Source organism: Gadus chalcogrammus, chromosome 8 (genome assembly GCF_026213295.1).
Source record: "Gadus chalcogrammus isolate NIFS_2021 chromosome 8, NIFS_Gcha_1.0, whole genome shotgun sequence".
NCBI lineage: Eukaryota > Metazoa > Chordata > Actinopteri > Gadiformes > Gadidae > Gadus > Gadus chalcogrammus.
Window position 1 is genome coordinate 2,285,108 of NC_079419.1, and position 24,363 is coordinate 2,309,470.

Below are 24,363 nucleotides of genomic sequence, written 5' to 3' on the forward strand. Positions count from 1 at the left end.
CCAAGCCGTGCTACTCCTCTGCCCCGTCCCGTCCGTAGCGCCCCCCGACCGGATCCCGTCTCCGGGCCTACCTTCCTCCTCCACCTCCTCCTCCTCCTCCTCCTCCTCTTCCTCCTCCTCCTCCTCCTCCTGCTCCCAGATAGACCGGGGCGCATGTCCAGACAGCACCCCCCTGGCTGAGCTCTACCACCAACAGAACCTCTTGCACCGGGTGAGTGTCTGGAAGCCCCCCCCCCCCCCCGTCCGTCCGTCCGTCCGTCCCCCCCTGTCCCCCGTCCCACCAGGACAGCTGTGGTTCCTGAACCCGTTCCCTTCCGTTCCGTTCAACTGTATTGTATCTGTATAGCCCTTAATCAACGATACAGCCTCCAAAGGGCCCAATATTGATGACACCCCCCCTTTACCCAAGCCCCCACAGGGCAAGAAAAAAACACCCTTAAAGAGGACCTAGTATGCTTTTTCGACTTTTATGACCTATAAACGTTGTTATAATGATTGATAGTCATGTTTAACCATACTAAAGTGTCAAATAATGGCGTACATGCATTTCGACGTATTCCCTGCTGACAGTCTGGGGTGGCTGTGCAGAGCGCTAAACACTCGGGACAACGTTTGCGATTCACTTGATTCACATTTCCGGGAAATCATCTACGTAGAGGCACTCCTGCCGTGCCCCCATATGCCTGGTCAAATCTGCCCGCGCGTGCGCTTCAAGGAAGGTAACCAATCATAACGGAGCTGGGATGGCAGGAGGGGGGCGAGGGGGCGGAGAAGGATGAAACCGAGCGTTGACAGAGAAGGCTGAAAGCGCCCAGATGAGAGGAATAGTTTCCCGAAAATCTACATCGTTTTTTGTGTATGGTTAAACATGACGATCAATCATTATAACAACGATTATAGGTCATGAAAGTCGAAAAAGCATAATAGGTCCCCTTTAAACCAGCAAGGAAGAAATCTAGAGAAGAGATTGACAGTTGGGGAGTGCAGTGGGGGAGTTCAGGGGCGTGTTCCAATACCCGTACTTCCATGAGTATACTTAAAGGAAGTACACTATCTGCACTATCCGTACTCACTTGAGTACGCTAATTTTTCAGATGTGAGTGCTGTTCCAAATCGAGTACTCTGTGGTGCCCTCACCGGAAATGACGATCACGACTGCCGCCGCGGCTCCTCCCCCGCAATAAACATCCCACTTTGAACGGTGAACTCTTTACGCCTAGCAGCTATAAAAACTACAAAATGACTCTATTAATGCAGGCTATGTGGAAAATGCGCCGACTTTGGCTCAGCCTGGCTCCGCCTCTTCCGCTACGTAGCTAAGATGGCTGCCGTTGAGTACGGAGAGTGTCCTTCGATCCAAACTTCACGATTAGACCATTTTGAGTACGGCATCCGGGTCCTTGAAGTATACTTCTTTTCGTACTTAGTACGGACAGTACGGGTATTGGAACACGGCCCGTGTTTGGGGTAGCAGCTGGGAAACGACTTTCCGGGTTCAGAAACAATTTATTTTGGGTCGACGGTTCGAAATCAGGTGCAGGAAACCAGAACGGTCACCTGACCATGTCTGGGGAAAGGGGGTAGAGAGATGGCAGGTGTGTGTGTGAGGTGTGTGTGAGGTGTGCGTATGTGTGTGTGAGATGTGTGTGTGTGTGTGAGATGTGTGAGATGTGTGTGTGTGTGTGTGCTTTTGAGGTGTTTGTCAGTGAAGTGTGTATGGGGGGTTTTGTGTGTGAGGGGTGTATGTGTGTTTGTGTATCGGGTGTGTGTATTTGAGGTTTGTGTCTGTTAGGTATGCACGTGTGTGTTTAAGGGGTGTGTGTGTGTGTGTATATTTGAGGTTTGTGTATCTGAGGTGTGTGTGTGTGTGTATCTGTATGTGATATATGTGAATGTGTGTGTGGGCTGCGTGTGTGTGTTCATGCTGGGCGTGGCCTCAGCGGGTTTGTCTTCTCGTCTCCAGATCGACGGCGACTCACCGGAGGTGGGGCTGACGCAGATGCGCCTCGCGCTGGACTCCTGCTAAGAGGGTCGTCTCTTAAAAGCTCAGAGGGACCCCCACTCTGCGGCAACCGGGAGACCCGCTTATCATTTGTGACCGACTGTGTCTCTCTCTTCTCTCTTGTGTATCTTTATTAAAAACCCAGCCATTCAATGGAAAACGCACCCAGACACAGAAAGCATAAGCCCTACAGACTCACGTACATTAAGCACCAGTGAAATGCATGCTGTTGGTGTCATCTGAACACTCCGTTTTACTATCAGTATCAGTGATGAACTAACTCTAGCTAGTGACACTGAATAAAACGCATCCGGGCCGACACAGAGCGCTCGAGTCTCTTATTTAACTAAACACCGTCTTTGCTCTCTCTAATCTTGATCGGACTCCGTCAACGGTTAACGCTACATCTCCGAGCCCGAATGCCGGGGACAGACTGCGCCGCGGGGAAAAATGATCAACGCGACTTATGGCCCGCCGTGATTCCGAGGAGCGTTTGTGGTTCAGATAAAGCGCTTTTTCTTTCTGTTTTGTGCAATGCGAGTGTTTTGAAAAGACGAGGGAAAGGGTATACCTGTCAAACTGTACAGGTATTCTGACTATCATGTGCAGCATGCTTTATTCTGTATCAAGCATGCAACAATTACAATCAAGCGTATTGCCTTTTGGTGTCAGTACATAAAGTGAGGTGAAAAACTAACAAAAATATATATTGCATTTATAATTGGTTAAAGTTCAAGCTTTATGTATGGGACAATGTTACATTCAATTACTTGTCTGAGTCAGATATTTATTAAATAAAGCAAGAGCATTTGTTTAATTGAGTATTGTTGAGCATTTCTTTTGATGGTTGCATGCACGGGTAGTTCAGTAGTCATCGCTAACCAAATGGCGCCATCTACTGGTAGATAACGCAAAATGCCCATACATTGAAAGGCCTAATCACTCATTAATGTGAATTTTGTCATTGACTTAAAGAAAACGAACCCCTTAACAATGAACGTGTATCGGGTTTTGTCGAACAATATTCAGCAGGCTTAATTACAATAAGTACTAATTAAAAAAAAGTCACTATTTGTATTGTCCACTAAATTAGCTTGAACTTCACTAATGTCTCCCTGACACATTAATAATTGACGGTATGTCCAACATTTGTGAATACTAAAGGGCAATACACAGAAAAGGAGAATATAAACACTATTTTCACGTACTTTTATTTCCACAGTTCTCCTCTAGCAGTTTTTTTTGTACATTATTTTTTATTTTTACATAAGAACAGACTGTTATACACATACAGAAGCGGGCACGGGGGTGAGGGAGACGGAACAAAACCCATTCAAAATGGCCTCTACTCAAGCACAACCAAATCTATGTGTATAAAATTGCGTGGGTTTTTCCACTGTGGTTGGAGGCGACAATTGCCTCGATTCTTTTGATTTTTAAATAGATTCATAAAAATACAATCTTTTTTCTAACTTTCAAATGGACCTTTATGTGGACCGCCAAATAAAGGAGGACCGATGGGTTGAAACGGCTCGGGTGACGATGGTCGATGGTGAGGTAAAACAAAAATAGAGAAACAAAAATGGCACACAGCAACTAATGCCGGCTACTTTACACCATATATTTGCATTACTCCACATGATTAACAAGAGCGGACATCTTTTTTGGAGGGGGGTGGGGTGGGGGGGGGTGACAGAAAAATAGGCATCACAAAAACAAACAAGCCCCCCCCCCCCCCCACCCTCTGCGTTCCAGTGCCCTTCACACCTACCGCTTCTTCCTTCAACGTGACGCGAGCTCGCAGGGCTGTAGTGCTTCATTACGAGGAGCGTGGCGGGGGGGTGGGGGGGAGAACTGAACAGGTCTTTAGTAACACAGCAGAAACCATTTGGATATAAAGAGAAATGTGTTACGAGGGTTCGAGAGTGACAGAGACGATGGGGGAGTGAAGAGTCTCCAAGAGTGACCGGCGGGCTAGCTCGCCGCTATGCTAACGCTAAACTGCCCTCCCCTGCCCCCACGTGGCACGTGGTCCTTTCATATCTAGAGAGGGGGGGGGGGGGGGGGGGGGGCGTTCATATGTAGAAGGTCACATGGCCACCGTGATTCCAGGCGGGTCCGTCGAGCGCGCAGCGGTCTCCACGGCGACGCGTTTCCATAATAACAGTCCGACCCGGTTCTCATCGGAGGAACCAGGCTCATAAATACTCAGATATACCCAATCCCCCCCCGCCTGTAAATAAACAACCGCACGCACCGCGCTCACGCACCGCACACACATTCACCCGCTCAACAGACACACCAGATTGTTATTCGGGGGTTGATCAATTAGGTCCCGCTGCGACGATGGTCGCCCCCGGCAACGCCAGAGAGATGCAGACGGAGGGGGGGGGGGGGGAAGAAGAGCTCGAGGGCACACTGGGGTCGGGGGAGGGGGTGGGGGGGGGAATGTTGCCGTGCCGTCCGTTGTCCGGGTTCATTTTTCCGTCAAAATACGTGACATGGGGTGGTCGCCGTCATGGGGGGTGGGGAGGCAGGCCGCCCCCCCCCCCCCCCCCCCCCCCCCCCCCCCCCCCCCACCAGCAGCACTCCGGTCAGCCCTGGAAGCCCCCCCCCCCCCCAACACCCCTTGGCCGACCGCCAGGTGAAGCGGTGGTCAGGGGGGGGGGGGGCAGAGCCGGGGTGGCGAGCGGCCTTGTGTGTGGGGGGGGGGGGGGGGGGGGGGGGGGGGGGTTAGCGAGCGAGATGGGGGGGGGGGAGCCAGGGCCGGGCGGGGCCCTGTCATCTGTTGGCAGGGTAGTAGTTGGGGTCCAGGTAGTTGTAGCCGGCGGCGTGCGGGAGGCGGTAGTCGCGGTCGAGGAAGGAGTCGGGCTGGCTGACGGGCTCCAGGTGGTGATCCGCCGAGTGGGTCTCCGTCTTGAACAGGCTGCCGGGAGAGGGGGCGGAGCCACACGTCTTTACACCGCTGCACCCTAACCCAGACACTAACCCCGAGACTAACCCTGAGACTAACCCTGAGACTAACACGAACCCCGAGACTAACCCTGAGACTAACGCGAACCCCGAGACTAACACGAACCCCGAGACTAACACTAACCCTGAGACTAACCCTGAGACTAACCCTAACCCCGAGACTAACCCTGAGACTAACACGAACCCCGAGACTAACACTAACCCTGAGACTAACACTAACCCTGAGACTAACACTAACCCTGAGACTAACCCTAACCCCGAGACTAACCCTGAGACTAACCCTGAGACTAACACGAACCCCGAGACTAACACTAACCCCGAGACTAACACTAACCCTGAGACTAACACTAACCCTGAGACTAACCCTGAGACTAACCCTAACCCTGACACTAACCCTGAGACTAACACTAACCCTGAGACTAACACGAACCCCGAGACTAACACTAACCCTGAGACTAACCCTAACCCCGAGACTAACACTAACCCTGAGACTAACCCTAACCCCGAGACTAACACTAACCCTGAGACTAACCCCGAGACTAACACTAACCCTGAGTCTAACACTAACCCTGAGACTAACACTAACCCTGAGACTAACCCTGAGACTAACACGAACCCCGAGACTAACACTAACCCTGAGACTAACACTAACCCTGAGACTAACCCTGAGACTAACACTAACCCTGAGACTAACCCCGAGACTAACACTAACCCTGAGACTAACACTAACCCTGACACTAACCCTGAGATTAACACTAACCCTGAGACTAACCCTGAGACTAACACTAACCCTGAGACTAACACTAACCCTGACACTAACCCTGAGACTAACCCTGAGACTAACCCTAACCCTGAGACTAACCCTGAGACTAACCCTGACCCTGAGACTAACCCCGAGACTAACACTAACCCTGAGACTAACACTAACCCTGAGACTAACCCTGAGACTAACACTAACCCTGAGACTAACACTAACCCTGACACTAACCCTGAGACTAACCCTGAGACTAACCCTGAGACTAACCCTAACCCTGAGACTAACCCTAACACTAACCCGAGACTAACACTAACCCTGAGACTAACACTAACCCTGAGACTAACACTAACCCTGAGACTAACACTAACCCTGAGACTAACACTAACCCTGAGACTAACACTAACCCTGAGACTAACCCTGAGACTAACACTAACCCTGAGACTAACACTAACCCTGAGACTAACACTAACCCTGAGACTAACCCTAACCCTGACACTAACTCTAACCCTGACCCCAACACTAACTCTAACCCTGAGACTAACACTAACCCTGACCCTAACCCTGAGACTAACACTAACCCTGAGACTAACCCTAACCCTGACACTAACCCTGACACTAACCCTGACACTAACCCTAACCCTGACCCTAACACTAACCCTAACCCTGACCCTAACACTAACTCTAACCCTGACCCTAACACTAACACTAACTCTAACCCTGACCCTAACCGGCTGAGCTCTTTAAAGGCCGTACCACGGGACTAAAGCGGCAGCCTTTGCCTCGGGGGTCGATGCGTGAGATTACGTCCCCTTTGACCGCGGCGACCGCGTTTCATCGCCGCCGCCGACACAGAAAGATCAGCCCATCAAGGCTCACTCAAACACACACACGGGGGGGGGGCAACAGTGAGGGACTGAGGCGCTCAGTGCCGGCGATGACTACGAGAGACGCCGGTCAGGTGTGTGTTTGTGGAGCCTCAATGTTCAAAAGAGTAGCTGTGTGCACGTCTCACCTCCTGGCCAGGAGCAGGACAAATGGCGTAATATTGAGTGAAAGAAATGTAATCCGCAGCACTGCTTAAGCTCCCATAATCATTTATTAATAAAAAATGACCAGCAGCGTTTCTACCCTACTGGGTCTTCACAGGCAAATGGTGCGACCCATTTGATGGGGGCACATATATAGGTCTTATGATCAGCTGACCCACAATGTGACCAATAGAGTACTAAAGTGAAAGCGCCACGTTGTCCTGGCAACCGGATTTTCTGTTCTAAACAACCGAACGAGAGAGGGCGTTCTCCATTGCTTCAATGTGTTTCTTTCAAAATGAAAATAAATCGATTTCAAGAGGTGAAAATCACTACCAATCGAAACGTGTCGAGGCGTTCAGTTCATAAACGTTAAGTTTATCATTATTATTTTTTATATGAAGACAATCTATTCTCAAATATATCACTAACATCGTTGGCAAACTCGCAAATCAATTCGCAGGAAAATCTTTCCTTTTCTAGGAAACGTGACGTCCCACGTCAGCACTCTGTGAGCCGTGGTAACAGACACCGAATGGCCTCAATGGAGCGTACCATTACTGGTCGGCACACACAGCACTGAATGGCCTCAATGGAGCGTACCATTACTGGTCGGCACACACAGCACTGAATGGCCTCAATGGAGCGTACCATTACTGGTCGGCACACACAGCACTGAATGGCCTCAATGGAGCGTACCATTACTGGTCGGCACACACAGCACTGAATGGCCTCAATGGAGCGTATCATTACTGGTCGGCACACACAGCACTGAATGGCCTCAATGGAGCGTACCATTACTGGTCGGCACACACAGCACTGAATGGCCTCAATGGAGCGTACCATCACTGGTCGGAGCGTACCATCACTGGTCGGCACACACAGCACTGAGCAGACACGATACACGGCGCTACGGTAGAGAGAGCCCATCGGAGGCCTCGGGACGGCGCCTCACCAATCGGAGCAGCTGGAGCAGAGGTCCACGGCGTTGTCCGGGGGGCAGTCGGCGCAGTGCCACCTCGTCCCCTGGATGGGCTCCACGCCGCAGGCGTCACACTGACAACACAACGCCCCGGGGGTCAACGCCGGTACACAGGGGGTCGTAGCCATGGTGACGCGGGGAGGGGAGGGGAGGTGGAGGATGTATGGAGGGTGGGTGAGGGGTTTATTATGGTATGGAGGGTAGTGGGGGTGTATTATGGTATGGAGGGGGTGTATTATGGTATGGAGGGGGTGTATTATGGTATGGAGGGGGTGTATTATGGTATGGAGGGGGTCGTATTATGGTATGGAGGGGGTGTATTATGGTATGGAGGGTGTGTATTATGGTATGGAGGGGGTGTATTATGGTATGGGAGGGGGTGTATTATGGTATGGAGGGGGTGTATTATGGTATGGAGGGTGTGTATTATGGTATGGAGGGGGTGTATTATGGTATGGAGGGGGTGTACTATGGTATGGAGGGGGTGTATTATGGTATGGAGGGGGTGTATTATGGTATGGAGGGGGTGTATTATGGTATGGAGGGTGTATTATGGTATGGAGGGGGTACTATGGTACGGAGGGGGCATGATGACGGGGTACCTTATAGCCCGGGTGTTGCATCGTGCCGCCCTCGTCCCTGAGCCTCCTCTTCTTCAGCCTCTTCAGCTCCAACAGCTCCTGGTACTCAGGAAGGTGTCTCAGCTCCTCAGGCACGCCCTCCTCCTCCTGACACACACACACACACACACACACACACCACACACACACACACACACACACACACACACACACACACACACACACACACACACACACACACACACACACACACACACACACACACACACACACACACACACACACACGATTAGACCATATGCGTGACACTGGACCACTTCAAATTAGAGGGTGGATTGGCCTTTGTTCTCTCATGGGCTGTTTATAATAATCACTGGGATTATCCAGGATCACTCTGTTAACCCTCGGATTAAACCCATTCTGAACTAGTGGTATCTGGACCAATTTAATTACCCAATCACAATCATTACCGTATCGAATACACACCTACTTCTGCAAAGAGCAAACACAAATCACAAGACCAATAGCAAGCCACAAACATCGAGGCACACCCAGGTATATTCCGGCGCAGCCGATGTAGATTGACCCCGATTGTGCACCGTTGAGCGTCCATTGAAGGAGGGCCCCCCGTTCTCTGTTCCTTCTCAGTGTTATTAGGTCTCGAGGGGAGAGGGAGGCGCAGTGAAACGTGGCCCGGGGAGCCCGCTGAGGCCGTGACCGTGATTAAGGGCTATTCAAATTAAATGGACTTTGCTAGCCCGGATTAGCAACCATCTACACGCCGGAGAGTGGCCCTTTAAGAGTGTCAACGCCAGGGGTCATCAGTGACACAAGAGGCAAGACGTGCCCGTTGCCCGTGGCAACGACGCCTTTGAGACTCGGCTCCCCCACCCCCCCCCCCCCCGGCTGTGTTGGAGGTTCTCTGTTGGCGTGTTAGCCGGCAGCTTGTGGTCCCAGCGTGGCACGATGACCTAGCTCTGCTTAAAAGGTTACTGCCGTCTCTCTCTCTGAGACAGAGACAGAGACAGAGACAGAGACAGAGACAGAGAGAGAGAGAGATCTACAGTCCATCCCTCTAGTTCCTCATTTGGGAAGAAGGTGCATGTGTTGTGTGTTCAAAGCAATCAGGGGGCTTTATCCCGAGGTGTTTCTGCCGCAGAGCGGACAGAAGGGACACGGCAGGCCCCCCCCCCCCCCCCCCCCCCCCCCCCCCCCCCCCGCCGCCCTGAAACCAATTCAAATAGACAAGAAACGTTCCTAAGCAGCACTCGGATGACAGGTCAGTTCCCAGGGATTGGAGGAGGTTATGAAAGCAACACACACTAAACATCAGCAGGTCCAAAGTCAATGCACACTGGAGAGCCGCGCAAGGGCCGACCGGAAATGCAGATTTAACTGGGATCACACGTCCTGCAGAAGAACGATAAGGGTATGTAGGTAAGAAGGTAAGAAGGCAAATTGTAAATGTACATTTTGCTCCCAGTCAGCACTGATTAGGAATTTTGGATTATGGGGGAGGTATGCCAAAAGCAAAATAAAATGTATCCTATACCATGGCCAGTGGCTAGCTTTGAATAAATAATTAGATTGGCCAGGTGGCACTTGTTCTGCAGAGTCAGAACACCTACACTGACAGGTGTACCACAGATGGAAATCTTTTTCTTTTTTACTGCACTTCTGTCCGGAAATGGTCCCGAAACGTCCACAGAAGCATATTGAAGAACTGCTCTAAGATGGCCTAGGGGTATGAAGGGTCTGAGACAGAGGCCAGGACACGCCATGTCGTTGAGAGTGGATGTAGTGAGCCCCATATTTAGAGAGGTTGAACACCAGCAAGCAACATGGATACCCAGAGACCGCCCCAAACACCCAACACTGGCCATCCAGCCACCGTAGTGAGTCCGCTATGCAGTTATACCAACACACAGAATGGCATTAGGGAGTTTTTATTTCACGCACTTATTTTAAACCAGAGGCAATATTGAAAATGCACTCCTTTTTTCCGGTTTATTTTCTAATTCTTGTGCTCTCTCTCTCTCTCTTGTCTACAGCAATTCTGGGATGTACTCAAAAAAGAAATCACAAGAGCCAGAATTTCTCATCAAGCTCTCTTGTGCCTTCTGTTTACTACAGCAGCTTTAAGATCGGCTCATGTCCCTGTGCTCTGGCTCGATGCAACTTTATTTTCCAGCTGATTCAGTTTCTGCATGGAGGTTGAAATTCATTCCACCACATTAAGATGAAAAAACAAAGATTAAGAGCTTCTTCAAAACCCAGTCGTGCAGAACGCGGCTGAGAGAGAGAAGTCAAGGGACAAGTAGGGAGATACAGAGTGATTGACAGTGAGGAGGAAGCACACAGAAGGAATTAATGAAATGAGACAGAAAAGGGAGAAAAGGAGGGAACATCACAGGCATTCAAACCAATAAGACACAGAAAGACACACAGACAAACACAGAGAGCGAGAGAGAGAGAGGGAGCGACGGGAGAGAGCAAGACCCAGAGAGAGAGAGAGAGAGCAAGACCCAGACAGAGAGAGCGAGACCCAGAGAGAGAGAGAGAGAGAGCAAGACCCAGAAAGAGAGAGCGAGACCCAGAGAGAGAGAGAGAGCAAGACCCAGACAGAGAGAGCGACAGACAGAGAGAGCAACAGACAGACAGAGAGCGACAGACAGACAGAGAGCGACAGACACACAGAGACGGACAGAAACAGACAGAAACAGACAGGGACCCAGAGACCCATGTGGCGCATGTCCTCCGGAGGGTGTGGGTCGGTTCGGTGCGGCTCGGTGGAGTAGTGACGGTGCTGTTCGGCCCAGCTCAGTTACGGCTCGTGTTTCCACCGCCGACAGTACCCTTATGGTAGGGCGGGGTTTCAACCAGATGGCGATAGCCGCGGCAGCTAGGTTAGCATCGTAACCTCATAGCAGCCCGACACAGAGTAGCCAGCTAACAAATCCAAGGAACAAGAAGAACGAGCACAATGACCAACTGTTTCTTCAATAAACGAAGCTTTCGCCAAGTCCAGAAGTACCTCGTGGATAATGTGTTTGTTTGTTATTATCCCCCTGTCTCAAGGAAATACGATTCTGTCGACCAATCAACGGACGCCGTATGTAGCTCAAACTTGCGGGTACCCTTTCAGGCGTCTCAGTACCCCAACGGAGGAGTACGGAGAGACGAGTACGGCTCAGCCCGGATCACGCTGTACACGGGGAATGGGTTAGCCTAGCGATTGTTAGTACTTGCACTTGGTTCTATGAACATCTTTAATGTACCGACAGCGATATATTGTTTCACTTCTCATGACAAATGTACTTATTGTAAGACGCTTTGGATAAAAGCGTCTGCCCTAAATGTAAAGAGAGACAGACAGACAGACAGACAGACAGACAGACAGACAGACAGACAGACAGACAGACAGACAGACAGACAGACAGACAGACAGAGAGACAGAGAGAGAGACGGCGAGAGACGGCGGTAACGTACGGAGTCGTCGGCTGAGGGGTCCTGAAGGCTGCTGTAGTAGGCGGCGCGCTCGTCCTCCTCCTCCATGAAGACGGGGGGCTCGTAGGACGCCAGGAAGGTGGAGGGCCGGTACAGGTGCTTGTTGAGGTGGTGCTGCCGCTTGTTTGACACCTGGGGGGGGGGGGGGGGGGGGGGGGGAAGTAGAGGCGTCAACGCTCTGGTTCTGAACCCCATAACACTCTAATGAGGTCTTCGTATGCATAACATCCCCATGGTTAGCTGCGGAAGTTCTTGAAGGTGACATATTATACCACCAGGTGTGAGTGGGATTAGCTGTTACACGCCCACTTGTGATGTCAGAAGAGGCAGATTTTCAGAACGGCTTGTAAGCGCTAATCCCACTCACACCTGGGGGTATAATATGTCACCTTTATGATAATATTTGCCTAGTAGTAGCCTTCACTCTTTCAAAGAAAGCTAACAGGTTTAACAGGACCAAGTTATGTACGTAACAAGCCTGTTCTTGTAAATCATGGACATAGCAGCATTAACACTACTTTATTCTACTATTTAAATAACTACATTACTATAAATATATTTATTAATTATTCCTAAATTACCAAAATTAAAACCTCTGATTTTTTAGGAACCTTTTGACAAACTAGACGACAGCCGATGTCGAAAGGGCATTTCAAGCCGTAGAATTTGACAAAATGACGTAAACAACAAACAACTATAAATCTATCTAGCTAGCAATCTCCATATCTTTCTCTATAACTAGCCATCCATATAGCTACGTTGTCCTTTGGAATCAAAATGTGTCATCAGTACTTAGTCTGTGAACAACATTACAGTGAATCACCATGCTAGTATTTGGCTAAATGTCCTCTCACAGAAACCAACTATATTGCTATTGTTTACATTGGTGGCAGGGGAGTTCTTATGAAAAGCTTTCAAGCCCTGAACACGCTTCTGTGTGGTTGGTCTGAATCTTTTGCCATGCAAAAGACTATATTTTCATTTCTATATTTGTGTTCAACTTACACTACGTGTCAATACACCACATGTACACAAGGGGGTGATTTAACAAACAACTACACTGGTCGACATCTATGGATGCCAGAGATAGATTGCCTTGTTTTTTCGAACAGCATTGTTTTGTATACTGCTGTTTGTGTGAAAATCGTCGAAGATGAGAGTAAGAAAGATGTCAATGTTTATTAGAAACTAAAACGTTTGTCTGAAACCATAACGCTAGGTGGCGTTGATGCTGCGGATGGCACGTACAGCTGCCAACACGCCGCGTTGATGCGTGTCTACGCCTTTGGGCAGAATCAACACACCAAAACACTTCGGCCAAATGACATTGGCAGCCACCGATGTTTTCGGTGAAGCCAGAAGAGAGACGGTTATGATGACGGCTTGATCGCCATCCAGACCGGTATTGTCCCCTCAACGGAAAAAGGTACTTTGTTTTTTGTGTGGATCCAGTCGGGGTTGCCGCGGTTACCTTCTTGGTGTACATGCACAGGTTGGGCGTCCTTCCTGGCACCGGGATCCCGGCCTTGGTCAGCTTGATGAAGTACTTCTGGACCCGGCTGGCCACCTGGAGCACAAAGGAGAGGCGCCCCCTCTGGTTAATCATCTCCAGGGAGGCCTGGAGGCCTTCACACACAACACCTGCCTGCTGTGAAGCCCCGCCGAGGTGTCTGGAAAGGCATCGTTTTGACTAGGGATGCACCGAATATTCGGCCACCGAAAATGGCCCAAAACATGATGTTTGGTATCGGCCGAACTAGTAAAATGGACGAAAATAATACACCAAACATTTTTATTTTTGATTAAAAATTATTGCATTTTTTTTTTTTATATAAAAGGACATTTAATTGTTTGATTAATGCAATGGTGAAAAATTAAAGCAAAATGAATGAAAAACAGCAAAAGCCACATTCGGTATTCGGTTTCGGCCAACTGTTTCATTATATTCGGTTTCGGCCAAGAATTTTCATTTCAGTGCATCCCTAGTTTTGACCCAGGCGGCCCAGAAAGATGACCCACAAACAGCGTCACGTCATTTATTCTCACCCTACGGTCACACTACATGCGTCCGTCGACGGATGACGAGGGCGTGTACAAAGCCGATGTGTGGATATAAATATAAAGGATCAGGTGATGAAAAACAATCCTATCGATTCCTTATTTCTTGAAATTAACTCTGCTTCTTCCTGCTTGTTATGCAAAATGGATCCAGTAGGACGGAGGGACCCACAATGCATTTCGAGAGCGGCCCATGCAGAGGCACTGAGACCCATCGACGGACCGAGGTAGTGTGAATGTAAGGTCAGTCTCCCCCCGGCCCCACAAATCCCCATTTTCATGTACATCTTTTAAAATGGGCTGAAATGCTTTAACATTAACGGGTCAGTCACCTGTTTGGTGGTCCGGTTTCCCAACGCGTCGGCGATCTTCTGCCACCTTTTAGACTCCACTTCCTCAGGAGGGAACTTGAGGAGAAGTTGTTCCAGCTTTTTCTGTATGACAACAACAACAACAACAGATAGAAGAAGGACCGGTTGAAAACCCTTCTCACTGCAGCAGCCAGCACTTCCTTCAGTGTAGGGACACACCCACTATGTAAATGAGTAAGCCTCTCAATGTAGCGTTAACGTCACGGTTTCCATGTTGCACGTTACATTTGACCAAAACTCACTGGAAATGCATAAGAAAGAGCCCATTTACAAAAAGGAGGATCCCAGAACCCCAAACCCGTAGGGAAACATAGGAAGAGTGTGGATTCTGGACTCTACGATACCTTTTTGTGTTGCCCTGACTCTACAGGTCCAAAACATTCTAACACACACACACACGCACACGCACACGCACACGCACACGCACGCCTCTGGTTGCCTGGCGACCGTTGCGGTCTCCTTGACAGCCCAGACATGATGTTTGCTGTGCCTTCGCTGTGCTTTAGCGATGAGCTCGTCACACACACCCTCCCCCCCTTCCAGCTGTGGCTCAGCGTCACATTTCCCCCCCCCTCGTTCGCCCCCCCTTCCCCCAGTACGATCCCGCACATGAAGGCACCGGGCGTACCTGCTCCTCAACAGTCCACAGCTGGTTAAAGGTGTCCGGCTTGTTGGAGTTGCAGATCCTTCCTCTGATCAGCTGTGAAAACACCAGAGGAACCACATGTTGGAGACGGTAGTCATAGCGATATGCCCTTGGGGCATTTGAATATGGACACGGCCGCGGCCGACACATAACGCAACTGCCATTTCCGTTCTGGCAGCCGCTCTGCACACCGAAGTGCAAATAGTCATGGAAATAAATGAGAACGCAAAAAAAGGAAATAGACCCGGTTTGACTAAGAAACGATCCGAAACCAGAAGTCCCCCGTCGACCGCGTTGGGATGTTAGAAGTGAAAGTGCACTCTGGCAATTCAAGTAAAAAAAAAAAAAGAGAAAAAAAAGGAAGAATCAACATTGACATCAAAGGAAGGAATCGTCACGTTGGCTTGCAGTGCGCTTGCACCTCGGAGGCGTCCGTTATCCCCGATCCGTTCAGAATATGCACAACTCCCGCGCCAGGAGGGACCTCGCACACAAACAAGTAAGCCCCAATCAGGAGGAGGCTCCCATCTAGAGAGATACCGTAATAAGTGCACGGGTTACATGCCTGCATGAGAAGCAAAGGCTACTAGCACCCATGGTGCCGATCCCCGTGCTAAATGGCCAGCTCTTGACACACCAACCCCCTTTCAAGACCACCTCTGGGTGGAAGTGAAGGGAGACAAATCGGAGGGAAAAAGGATGCTTATCGGTCAGGCCAAGGCTCGCTGTTGGGTCCTGGTGTAGGTATTTTCACTGGTCTATATTGGTTAGTCTGTCCCTTAGTAACCAAATGCGCAGATATATACGTCTATACCGCTGCGCCGTGATTCAACACAGACGCGGTAACCATTCAACGTGAAAAGACCAACAGAGCGACCACGACATGCTGGTGTGGGTCACTGCGGAGAGGGGGGAGGGGGGAGGGGGGAGGGGGGTGTACCTGGGAGTCGTTGCCGTTCTCCAGGGTGTCACTAGTGGGCAGCAGTGAGTACATGGCAGAGGGCTCGCCCTCCTTCTTCGGCTCCACCGGACTGGTCGGCCTGGTGGGCATCCCTAGTTGGCAGAGACCCACGGTTACATGTTTCACCTTCGAGTTCCTTCCAGCACACACACACACACACACACACACACACACACACACAGACACACACTAAGGTTACACGCACCCTGGTCAAAGATGAGCTTCAGCTGCCGGGTTTTGCGCTTCTTGTCGCAGAACTCCCGCTCGAAGTCGCCCAGCCCCGAGGTGTACTTGTCCCAGGCGATGTCCGGGAGCTGGACCACCCGCTGGGGGCAGGGCATGCCCATGTTCTCCTGCCGGGGGAGGGGGGGGGGGGGGGGCAAAGTCAACATCGACGTTCTACTGAGGAACGTCAAACTAAAGAAGCGTTTTCTACCTAAACGTTATAAACAGCGTGGAGAAGAACGTCCACCTTCAAGGGATGGGAGTCATAAGGAACCAGGTGTATGAACTACGACTTATTTTGAATAATTGCACACATTCAAATCTAATTTCCCTGTTCACCGACCGTCGCCATGGACGCGGGAACGGATCAAGAAAGAGAGAGAGAGGCGCTCCACGCGTCGGCCGCCGTTACCCTTTTCTGCAGCTGCTCCACGAAGCTGACGGGCGCGGCCAGCGCCTGTCTCTGGTGGCGCGTCAGGGTCTCCAGGTCCAGCACGGCCTGCGTCCGCTGGGCCTCCAGCACGCCGATGGTCTGCAGCAGGCGCTGGTAGCTGGGAGGGGGGCGGGGGGTTAGAGGGGAGCCACATGCATGATTCAGAGTGACACGCTGGGCGGCGAATCAAACCTCGAGGAGAGCTCGCCTCACGTTCACACGGAGGCGCGCTCACCTGCGTGCATTATGCAACGGTGGGACTCCCTCCTCTGGAAACACTTTGATACAAAGTGGCGCACAGACACCGACAACCTGCCTGCAGGAATACCTCCCGCCATCTCTGTCTGGGGAAGGGATTTCAAGGGGCAGGGGACTCTCTCGCTCGTGTGCCATGGTGCCGGCCCTCCGACTAGGGTTAAGTAGTAGTAGACTTAAAAAGGTTCCCCGCACGGACTTCCCTTTTGGATAATCGAATGAAAAAACATTCGTATCGCGCTACTCAATGGAAAAGACTCAATTGGTGCATTTGGTCGATTCAAATCCTAAACCACCATTGCCTGTGGCTTCACCTCTTCACATGTCACACAGCGGTATGCACCGCCTCTGTGTGACACCAGACAGCCAACAATGGGGCAACCCAGTGGCTTAAAGAAGTAAAGGTAATAAAAAACCTCCCAACACTTGGATGGTGTGACATTATCACAAAAGCCTTCGGGGGTCTTCGGAGGGGCAGAGGGAATGAATGAAAGGGGGGGGGGGGGGGGGGGGTGGTATGACGCCATGGCTTACATCAGGAAGTGAGTCAGCGGCTGCAATAAGAGCAACGCTTCAGCCTTCTCCCTCTTCTCCTAATCTATAACCTCATTTGCGCACAGGTGCTTCCGGAAGTGGATCGATCCCGTTTCCGATGGACATGAATGAAAATCAATGGGATGCACCCGGCCCATTTAGAGCTTGTTATGTTTTTTTGATGCGCCCCAATCTCCGGGATTGGGATGAGTGGGTACCATTTAACCACAGATGCCTTTGTCAGACTCATTGCTGCATTTGGCGCTTCCCGTCATCCTGCACAACATGACGTGATATAAAAAGCAGGTTCATCTGAAGGTCCCTCGGCGATGCCTCTAACTCGTATTTACTTCTATTTACAGTGATTTAAACTAAATGATGCTGCTTTTAAATCAGTGAAGAGGTAAAGATTATCAGTGACTCCATGGAGAGAAGCCTCAGCAAACAGCTGCTCGTAGGAACGAAAATAACAAGATAAAAATATGCAGGCCTAAACATAAACATGAAAAAAAAAGGAAAAACGATTTTCAAATCCTTAAGACCATAACCAAAACCCTCCAATATCCTGTCACAGACCAAATGAAGAGCCTCATTTCAATGACTTGAGCTTCTCACACAGCACGGGCATTAGACAAAACCTAGAGTAAATCTAGCCCTGCACTCTCTGAAATCCCTTTGCAAGGTCACTCTCCCAAATCGGCCCAGAGTCATATCCTTCCTCATGTAAAGAATGACAGAGGAATTGGGGGACGAACACGAGTCTCCGTGCATAATCCCATGTGACACGTGAAGCACCTGAGGATGGCCCCCTCCATTATTCAACGTATTTAATAATTCTTGCATCAGGGTGCTTCCGTGATCAAAGCGCTGCTTTAACCAGGGCGTGGAAACAAATCAACTGAGCCAGTTTATGCATTTCACGCTCATGGGGATTCTTGGAAAACCTAAATTTAGCGGCTTGTTCTCACCAGGCGGATAATCAAAATGCAAACCCGCCAAGTGAAACATTATCTGCTGGAAGAGAAAACCACTCAGCGCTGCAGTGTTCCTCTACCGACGAAGACCCATTATGTTCACTACACATGGCGTGCATCCAGGCATTAAGTGTGACCAGAAAACCCAAGCCACATATTGCTGTACAATAGATATGATTACCATTAGTGACCAGGAACAGATACACCTGTAGAGATATTCAAGGTATCTTCATTCTCCCGATCTGCTTGAAAGGGGACTACGTGTAAGATCCCTTCTCATTACTAGCCCCCTATGGCCGGGCAGTGAACTGCAGCCGGATGAAGCTGGCAGATTGAGAGCAATGGAGTGCGAGGGCCAGGGGGTTGAGGCAATAGGTCATAAACTAACGTTAGTTAATCATAAATGAGCTAGCCAAGATAGACAAAAGGGAGTGACACGAGAGGATATAAAGCATATAAAATGCACAAGTGATAAACATTCTCAAAAAGAGATGTTTCTGTCCTCAACTACGGCATGATGTCAATTCCTTAATTTATCAGTTAATGTCAAGCCACAGGCTGTTTTAGGAGTTTTGGGGAAGGTCTATTTTTTTACAACCTTTTCATATATTGACAATTTAAAGGCTCCTTCCATTTCTTCTCCCTGTAATTTCGCTGTACTAAAGGCTTGGCTTCAGACCATTGAACTTGTCCAGTAGACGACATGTTTTGATCTAGGCTAAATAAAATCCATCAAAGTAAATTATTCAGTACAAGATGGTAGTAACGCGTGGCCACTGAAAGTAAAAAATGATTCACGTTACAGAACTTATCCACGTGAATCCAAATGATCTGCTCATCGTTCTGTTGCCCTTGCGAAATTAAAAGGGTCCAACTGGTTGAACCGGAAAACCGGACTGTCAAAGTCAGACACTCAGCCATTTCAAATAGCTTGGGTTTGTACTCAGAACCACTGTTCCACATCAATGGTCACTAATGTTGTACACAGACAAAAAACCAACTACCAAGTTATGGAAGAACACATACAAGACGATGCAGCATGTGGGTTGGAGAGTTGCCCTCTTCAGAAATACATTTAGAAGTTCCATTGCAAATTAAGTTACTCTGCCAAAGCCTTTTGTTCCCAGCATTGCAGTCAAAATGCTGACATTAACAGAGATGCTTGGCTACAATTTTGGTCTCTGGTGAGGGGCATCTAATTAAGACCGCTATTCGGCATTCAGCCACTATTAAAGTGTCTTTATGCTACCAACTAAAAGGATACACCGGCACTCTTAAGATACAGAGAAAGGCAGACGCCTCGGGCCATTGGTACCGTCTCCCTATCGGTGTTATGTCAGGTCCAGTGAACGCTGCACCATTAATGCTACCCGCTCAGAAAACACTGACGCAATGACTGCACATCTCCGCCAGTTTGAGAGAAACACCCAGCAGCATTATCGGGAGTGGGAATCAGTGCAACACTCGCACAACTCTATCGATATCAAACATTGTCAAAAAGGAATAACTTTGCGTACCAAGTGGGAAAAATAAGCCAGTGGTGAATTGAGCTTCTTGAGCATCTATTGACCTGTACCATTATCCAACAGGAATACCCAACAGCTTTCTGATGTATGACAGAGGGAAAAAAAATCAAATGAAGTCTTCAAAGAGCACAGAGTAACAAGGACAGAGGAACGGTGACAGAAAGAAAAGAGAAACCTCCCAGCTCCCCCAACATACTCTTTGTTGTGCTTCAGTGCCAGGTGGTCCGACTCAAAGTAATATACATCCGGCTCTTCCTCCTCCTCCTCTTCCTCCTCCGCGCCCGTCCGCGCTGTGGCCGCGGCCCCCACTTTACCGCCCCCCGCCTCGTTGTCCTTCAGGGGCCCAATGTCCTCCGGGGCCCCCAGCGACACCCCGGCTCCGCCCCCGTCTCCGGCCCCCACCGAGGCCGGCGCCTCGCTGAGGAGGGGCCCCACGAGGTCCGAGAGCGGGGGCTCCTCGGGCGTGGCCGGGCGGGAGGCCTCCATCATCACCACCTCCTCCACCGCCTCCTCCTCCACCACCACCACCTGCTCCTCCTCCACCTCCACCGCCACCGCCTCCTCCTGCTGCTCCTCCACCTCCACCTCCGCCTCGCCCCCCCCCAGGAAGCCGTTGTCCCTGGGGGGGGAGGGCCTGCCGCTGGGGGGGGCCCTCCGGGGGGAAGTCCGCAGGGTGTATCTGTGTTCGTGGGGCTCCGTGAACGACGGCGGGGAGGGGTTGCATCCGAGCTCCGTGGGGGAGCCGGCAGGGTGTGTGTGTGGGGGGGGGGAGGCGGGCTCTGTGGGGGAGGGCGTGGGGGCCGGCGGGGGTTCTAGCGGGGGTGAGCTTTCTCCTGAGTGGCTGTTGTTGTTGTTTTGGTGGCGGTGGTTCGCCGGGCTAATGTCTACGTCGTGAGAGGAGGAGAAGGAGGAGGTGACAGCGACCACCTCCACCCGCGGCGACGGCGCGCCCCCGTTGGTGCCCCCCACCTCCGCCTCCGTCACCACCGCCTCCTCCCGGGCCGAGCACGCCACCTCCACCTCCACCTCCTGCTCCTCGGTCCCCAGCAGCTCAGGGAGCGGGTCCTCCGCTAAAGGGTCCGGCGGGGGGGCCGACGGGGGCTCCGACGGCACGGGGGTAGAGTTTCTACAAGGCACGGTGAGCTCCGGGGACGGGGGGGGCGCCCACTGGCTGCCGTTGGGCAGCGCGGGGCCGGCGGCGGCGGGCTTCGCGTCGACGGTCGGCGCGCGGGGGCCGCCGGCGGGCTCCGCCTTGACCTCGACCAGGCCGTTGGAGGCCCCGTGGGCATTGGGGGGCCCGCCGGCCGTGACCTCCACCTCGTCCACCTCGCGTTTGATCGCGTCGGCGAGGACGGGCGAGGCGCGGCCGTTGTCCTTGATGTCGTCGAACACCGACAAAGGGCTCTCTGCGTCGATGGACGCCGCGTCGTCGTCCTCATCGATGTCGTCTTCTTCCTCCTCCTCTTCCTCTTCCTCCTCGTCGTCGTCCTCAGCTCCTCCAGAAGACGCCTCAGAAGGCGGACCCTGCTTGGCCTTCTTGAGCTGAGGGGAGGGCTCCCGCGCCCCCCTCCCCCTCACGCAGGTCTCCGACCCCTCCTTGTCCGGACACGGCGCGCTGCGCTTCCGGGAGCCGGTCCACGGCTCGCCCTCGGCGGGCTTTGGGTCCGCTACCTTGCCCGGCGACGGGGACTGCGACGACTGGCCGTCCTGCCGCGTCTCCTGCTTCTTCTTGGGCGAGCGGGCCCGGGGCACGGGCGACGCCGCCGTCTCGTCGGGCGGGGCGATGCTACGGTTCCGGAGGGTTCGGCCACAGAAGTTCTCGTCCAGTCCATTGTGCCCCACTGATGACCGCGTGACGCGCGAGGAACGGGACGCGGCCATAGTACGGTGGGGGCCTACAGCGTCCTCATCCTGGTGCTCTCTCCTCGGCAGCAGAACGTGGGCACCTGCATGACAACACACAGACACTGCATGAAGACACGGCGTGGGAGTCACAAAGACCACCACCTCCATAAAGGCTCTCTTGATAACTTTAGGTTGGGTTTTGGTGCAACATTGCAGTCTATTTTAGGCTACTGACCATTCACAATGGACCATAAACAATTTGGTCATATCAATGAATTAAACAGTGTGTACATTTTGTTTAAGGTGTTTGTTTGATCAAGGACCACAGTGTAGATACTGATATATATCAGGGGAACCGCTGAGACGGGCTTTGTGGAATGATGTCATACACCAGGGATAACAATGGGTCATGTCTTCACCTAATAAATGGGACCAAAGTGGACAATAAAAATCTAGAGGGAATCTAAGTGACCCAATAGTGATTCAGTACCAAGAAAAATGACTGCAACCCCGACTGAAGCAAAAAACCTCCTTGAGCATATTGGTGCTCTACATGGAATCCCTTTGACGTGCTTGAAGGACCTACATCTGTCACAACTCATTTAAAAAGCTTCCAGTTACATTACATGAAGTAACTCCCCGCCCCATTAGCAACGCTGTGCTCGCACAGCCCCATAAAGTCCGGAAGGCTACTGTAGCTATGAATGCATTTTCCTACAGGGCGGTGAGCTGGCATGAAGGAAGCCAGGGCGCAGATATTACACACACCCTCGACTAAAAATACTCCCTGTGAGAGAGCTAATATGATTTGGCGATGCAGAAACCACGGGTGGAAAGAACAACAGTCGGGGTATGTTGTTCAGATAAATCACTGGTCCTTCATTGAAACATAACCAATCGAATTTGACCCAGCCAAGCCTAGAAAACCAATTATGACTTACTTTTCACCAGAAAGCACAATAAAAACAGAAATGATTGCTAGGGTGATCGGAACTCTTCTATGGCTGGTCGACCCTTTATGGTATCCTACCAATAGTGAGCACATTGGAGCCGTAGTGTGCAGTAACTTGTATCCAAATGATGCGCAAACAGCAGCGATACGTGTTATTTTTTCGTAGCTTATTGCATAACGTTAGTTTCGATTTTCGACTAGGCGTAACTCGTGCTCGCATGAGACACGTGTGTGTTGAACATCACTCTAAAGTGAAGCATAAACATAGCATGTCGTTTGGTGTGGATAGTGACCATGGCTGAGGTGATTGACTGATAGCCAGGTTCAATCAAGCGACTTCCTGTTTGTAAACGCGCGGACAGTTGTGGACATAGATTGACACGTGCAACGCAGGGATAACCATAAGCACAACCAGGGCTTTTACATCATCTACATAGACTCTGTCCGAATGAAACATAACTTCCCGTGTCCAAACAGTAGCACCATTCCTAGTTATATGAACACTGCACATGTTAAAGTCTCCGAACCATTGTTTAGACCTGCGAGAGCATGTGCTACCCGCCGTATAACGTTAAGATACAACATTCCCCGACCAGGTCGTACAATAACTACTCCGTTTATACAATACATAAGTCCCCCATTGGGTTTTCGCTTGCTGTACTAGTTCCTAGTCCTATGACGATAACAAAAAATCAACCACGAAGTGCCATTGGCAAACATACCCATGAGAAAAACGTTCATATCCTTCGCTCACAGCTCCCCAGCCGTCGCCATCCCCATATAACGTTACAAAGTTATGAAGCACACAGGTGTAATCCAAAACACTAAACCCACTCCTACATCTGCCATACGAACAGCCCCCGTTACGCTCGTCTGTACTTTTTAAAATAGACACAGAGCTGAAGGAAAGAGCTCGACAGTCGAGGCAAACACGCCTTGGCGTACACACACACAAGCTGGCGAGCTAACGGTTAGCACGACCAACTTCAGTGCACAACACGACTAGATGTGGCATGCTAGTTAGCAGGCTAACTAGCACCTGCACTGAACCGAGGAGCTAAATATAGGCTTGCGGTGGAGGAAAAACACTGCCCATCAATTGCAATGCACTGCAGGTCATCATTCGTACCACGACCACTTTATTGAATGAGTTTGGTAATCACGCCCTCTCGTTTAACACTGAGCTATGTGAAGTTTGCTCGCTTAGCTAGTTGGTATGTTCGCTGCATCGCGTAAAAAAAAATCACAACACTGCGATTAAATGTAACGTCAGGTATTATAAAGACTCCGTTTGAGAATGTACACAATCACTACCCTAAATCTCATGTTTACGTATGACTCAAACATGTGAACTGCACCCATACAGCGTCCCCGTCGAATTAATTTGCAGTATGCGTGCAGCCACCATTAGCATAGATAGCAGCCCAGCAGTAACGGGGATGGAGCAACTAGCCGTGAATGGCTAATGCTGCCTGGCTACTAGCTAGCTGATTGTTTCGCCTACAACTTCTGCGATCCCTTTGCCCGATACAATGAGTCAGGACTGACCAATGGTGCAGCTCAATATACTCATGTTTTGATGATAAGAGTAATGGATAGCGTGCACTGGAGGTTCGCCCTTAAAAGTACTTTATAACCTCAAGAAACAGACGTACCTCACTTCCGTAAATCTGCTACACGTTCGGTAGCAGCCATGTTTTCAATCCAGTCAACCAGTCGGGTGTGTGTGAGCCGATTGAACCGGGCTCATCAG

General features: G+C 50.7%; 1 protein-coding gene across 1 annotated transcript; it reads right to left on the bottom strand.

Moving 5' to 3' along the window:
• Window positions 1-4,762: 4,762 nt before the first annotated feature.
• LOC130387155 (ZZ-type zinc finger-containing protein 3-like) lies at window positions 4,763-24,256 on the bottom strand. The gene is made up of 13 exons (XM_056596152.1): window positions 23,333-24,256; window positions 20,393-21,759; window positions 20,010-20,266; window positions 16,504-16,642; window positions 16,072-16,219; window positions 15,846-15,958; window positions 14,888-14,959; window positions 14,221-14,322; window positions 13,302-13,397; window positions 11,813-11,962; window positions 8,345-8,470; window positions 7,716-7,816; window positions 4,763-4,928 (listed from the first exon to the last, which is right to left on the bottom strand). Exons 1-13 carry the CDS (start codon window positions 23,349-23,351, stop codon window positions 4,784-4,786), a joined length of 2,835 nt encoding a protein of 944 aa, XP_056452127.1. The 5' UTR covers window positions 23,352-24,256; the 3' UTR covers window positions 4,763-4,783.
• Between the last annotated feature and the right edge of the window lie 107 nt (window positions 24,257-24,363).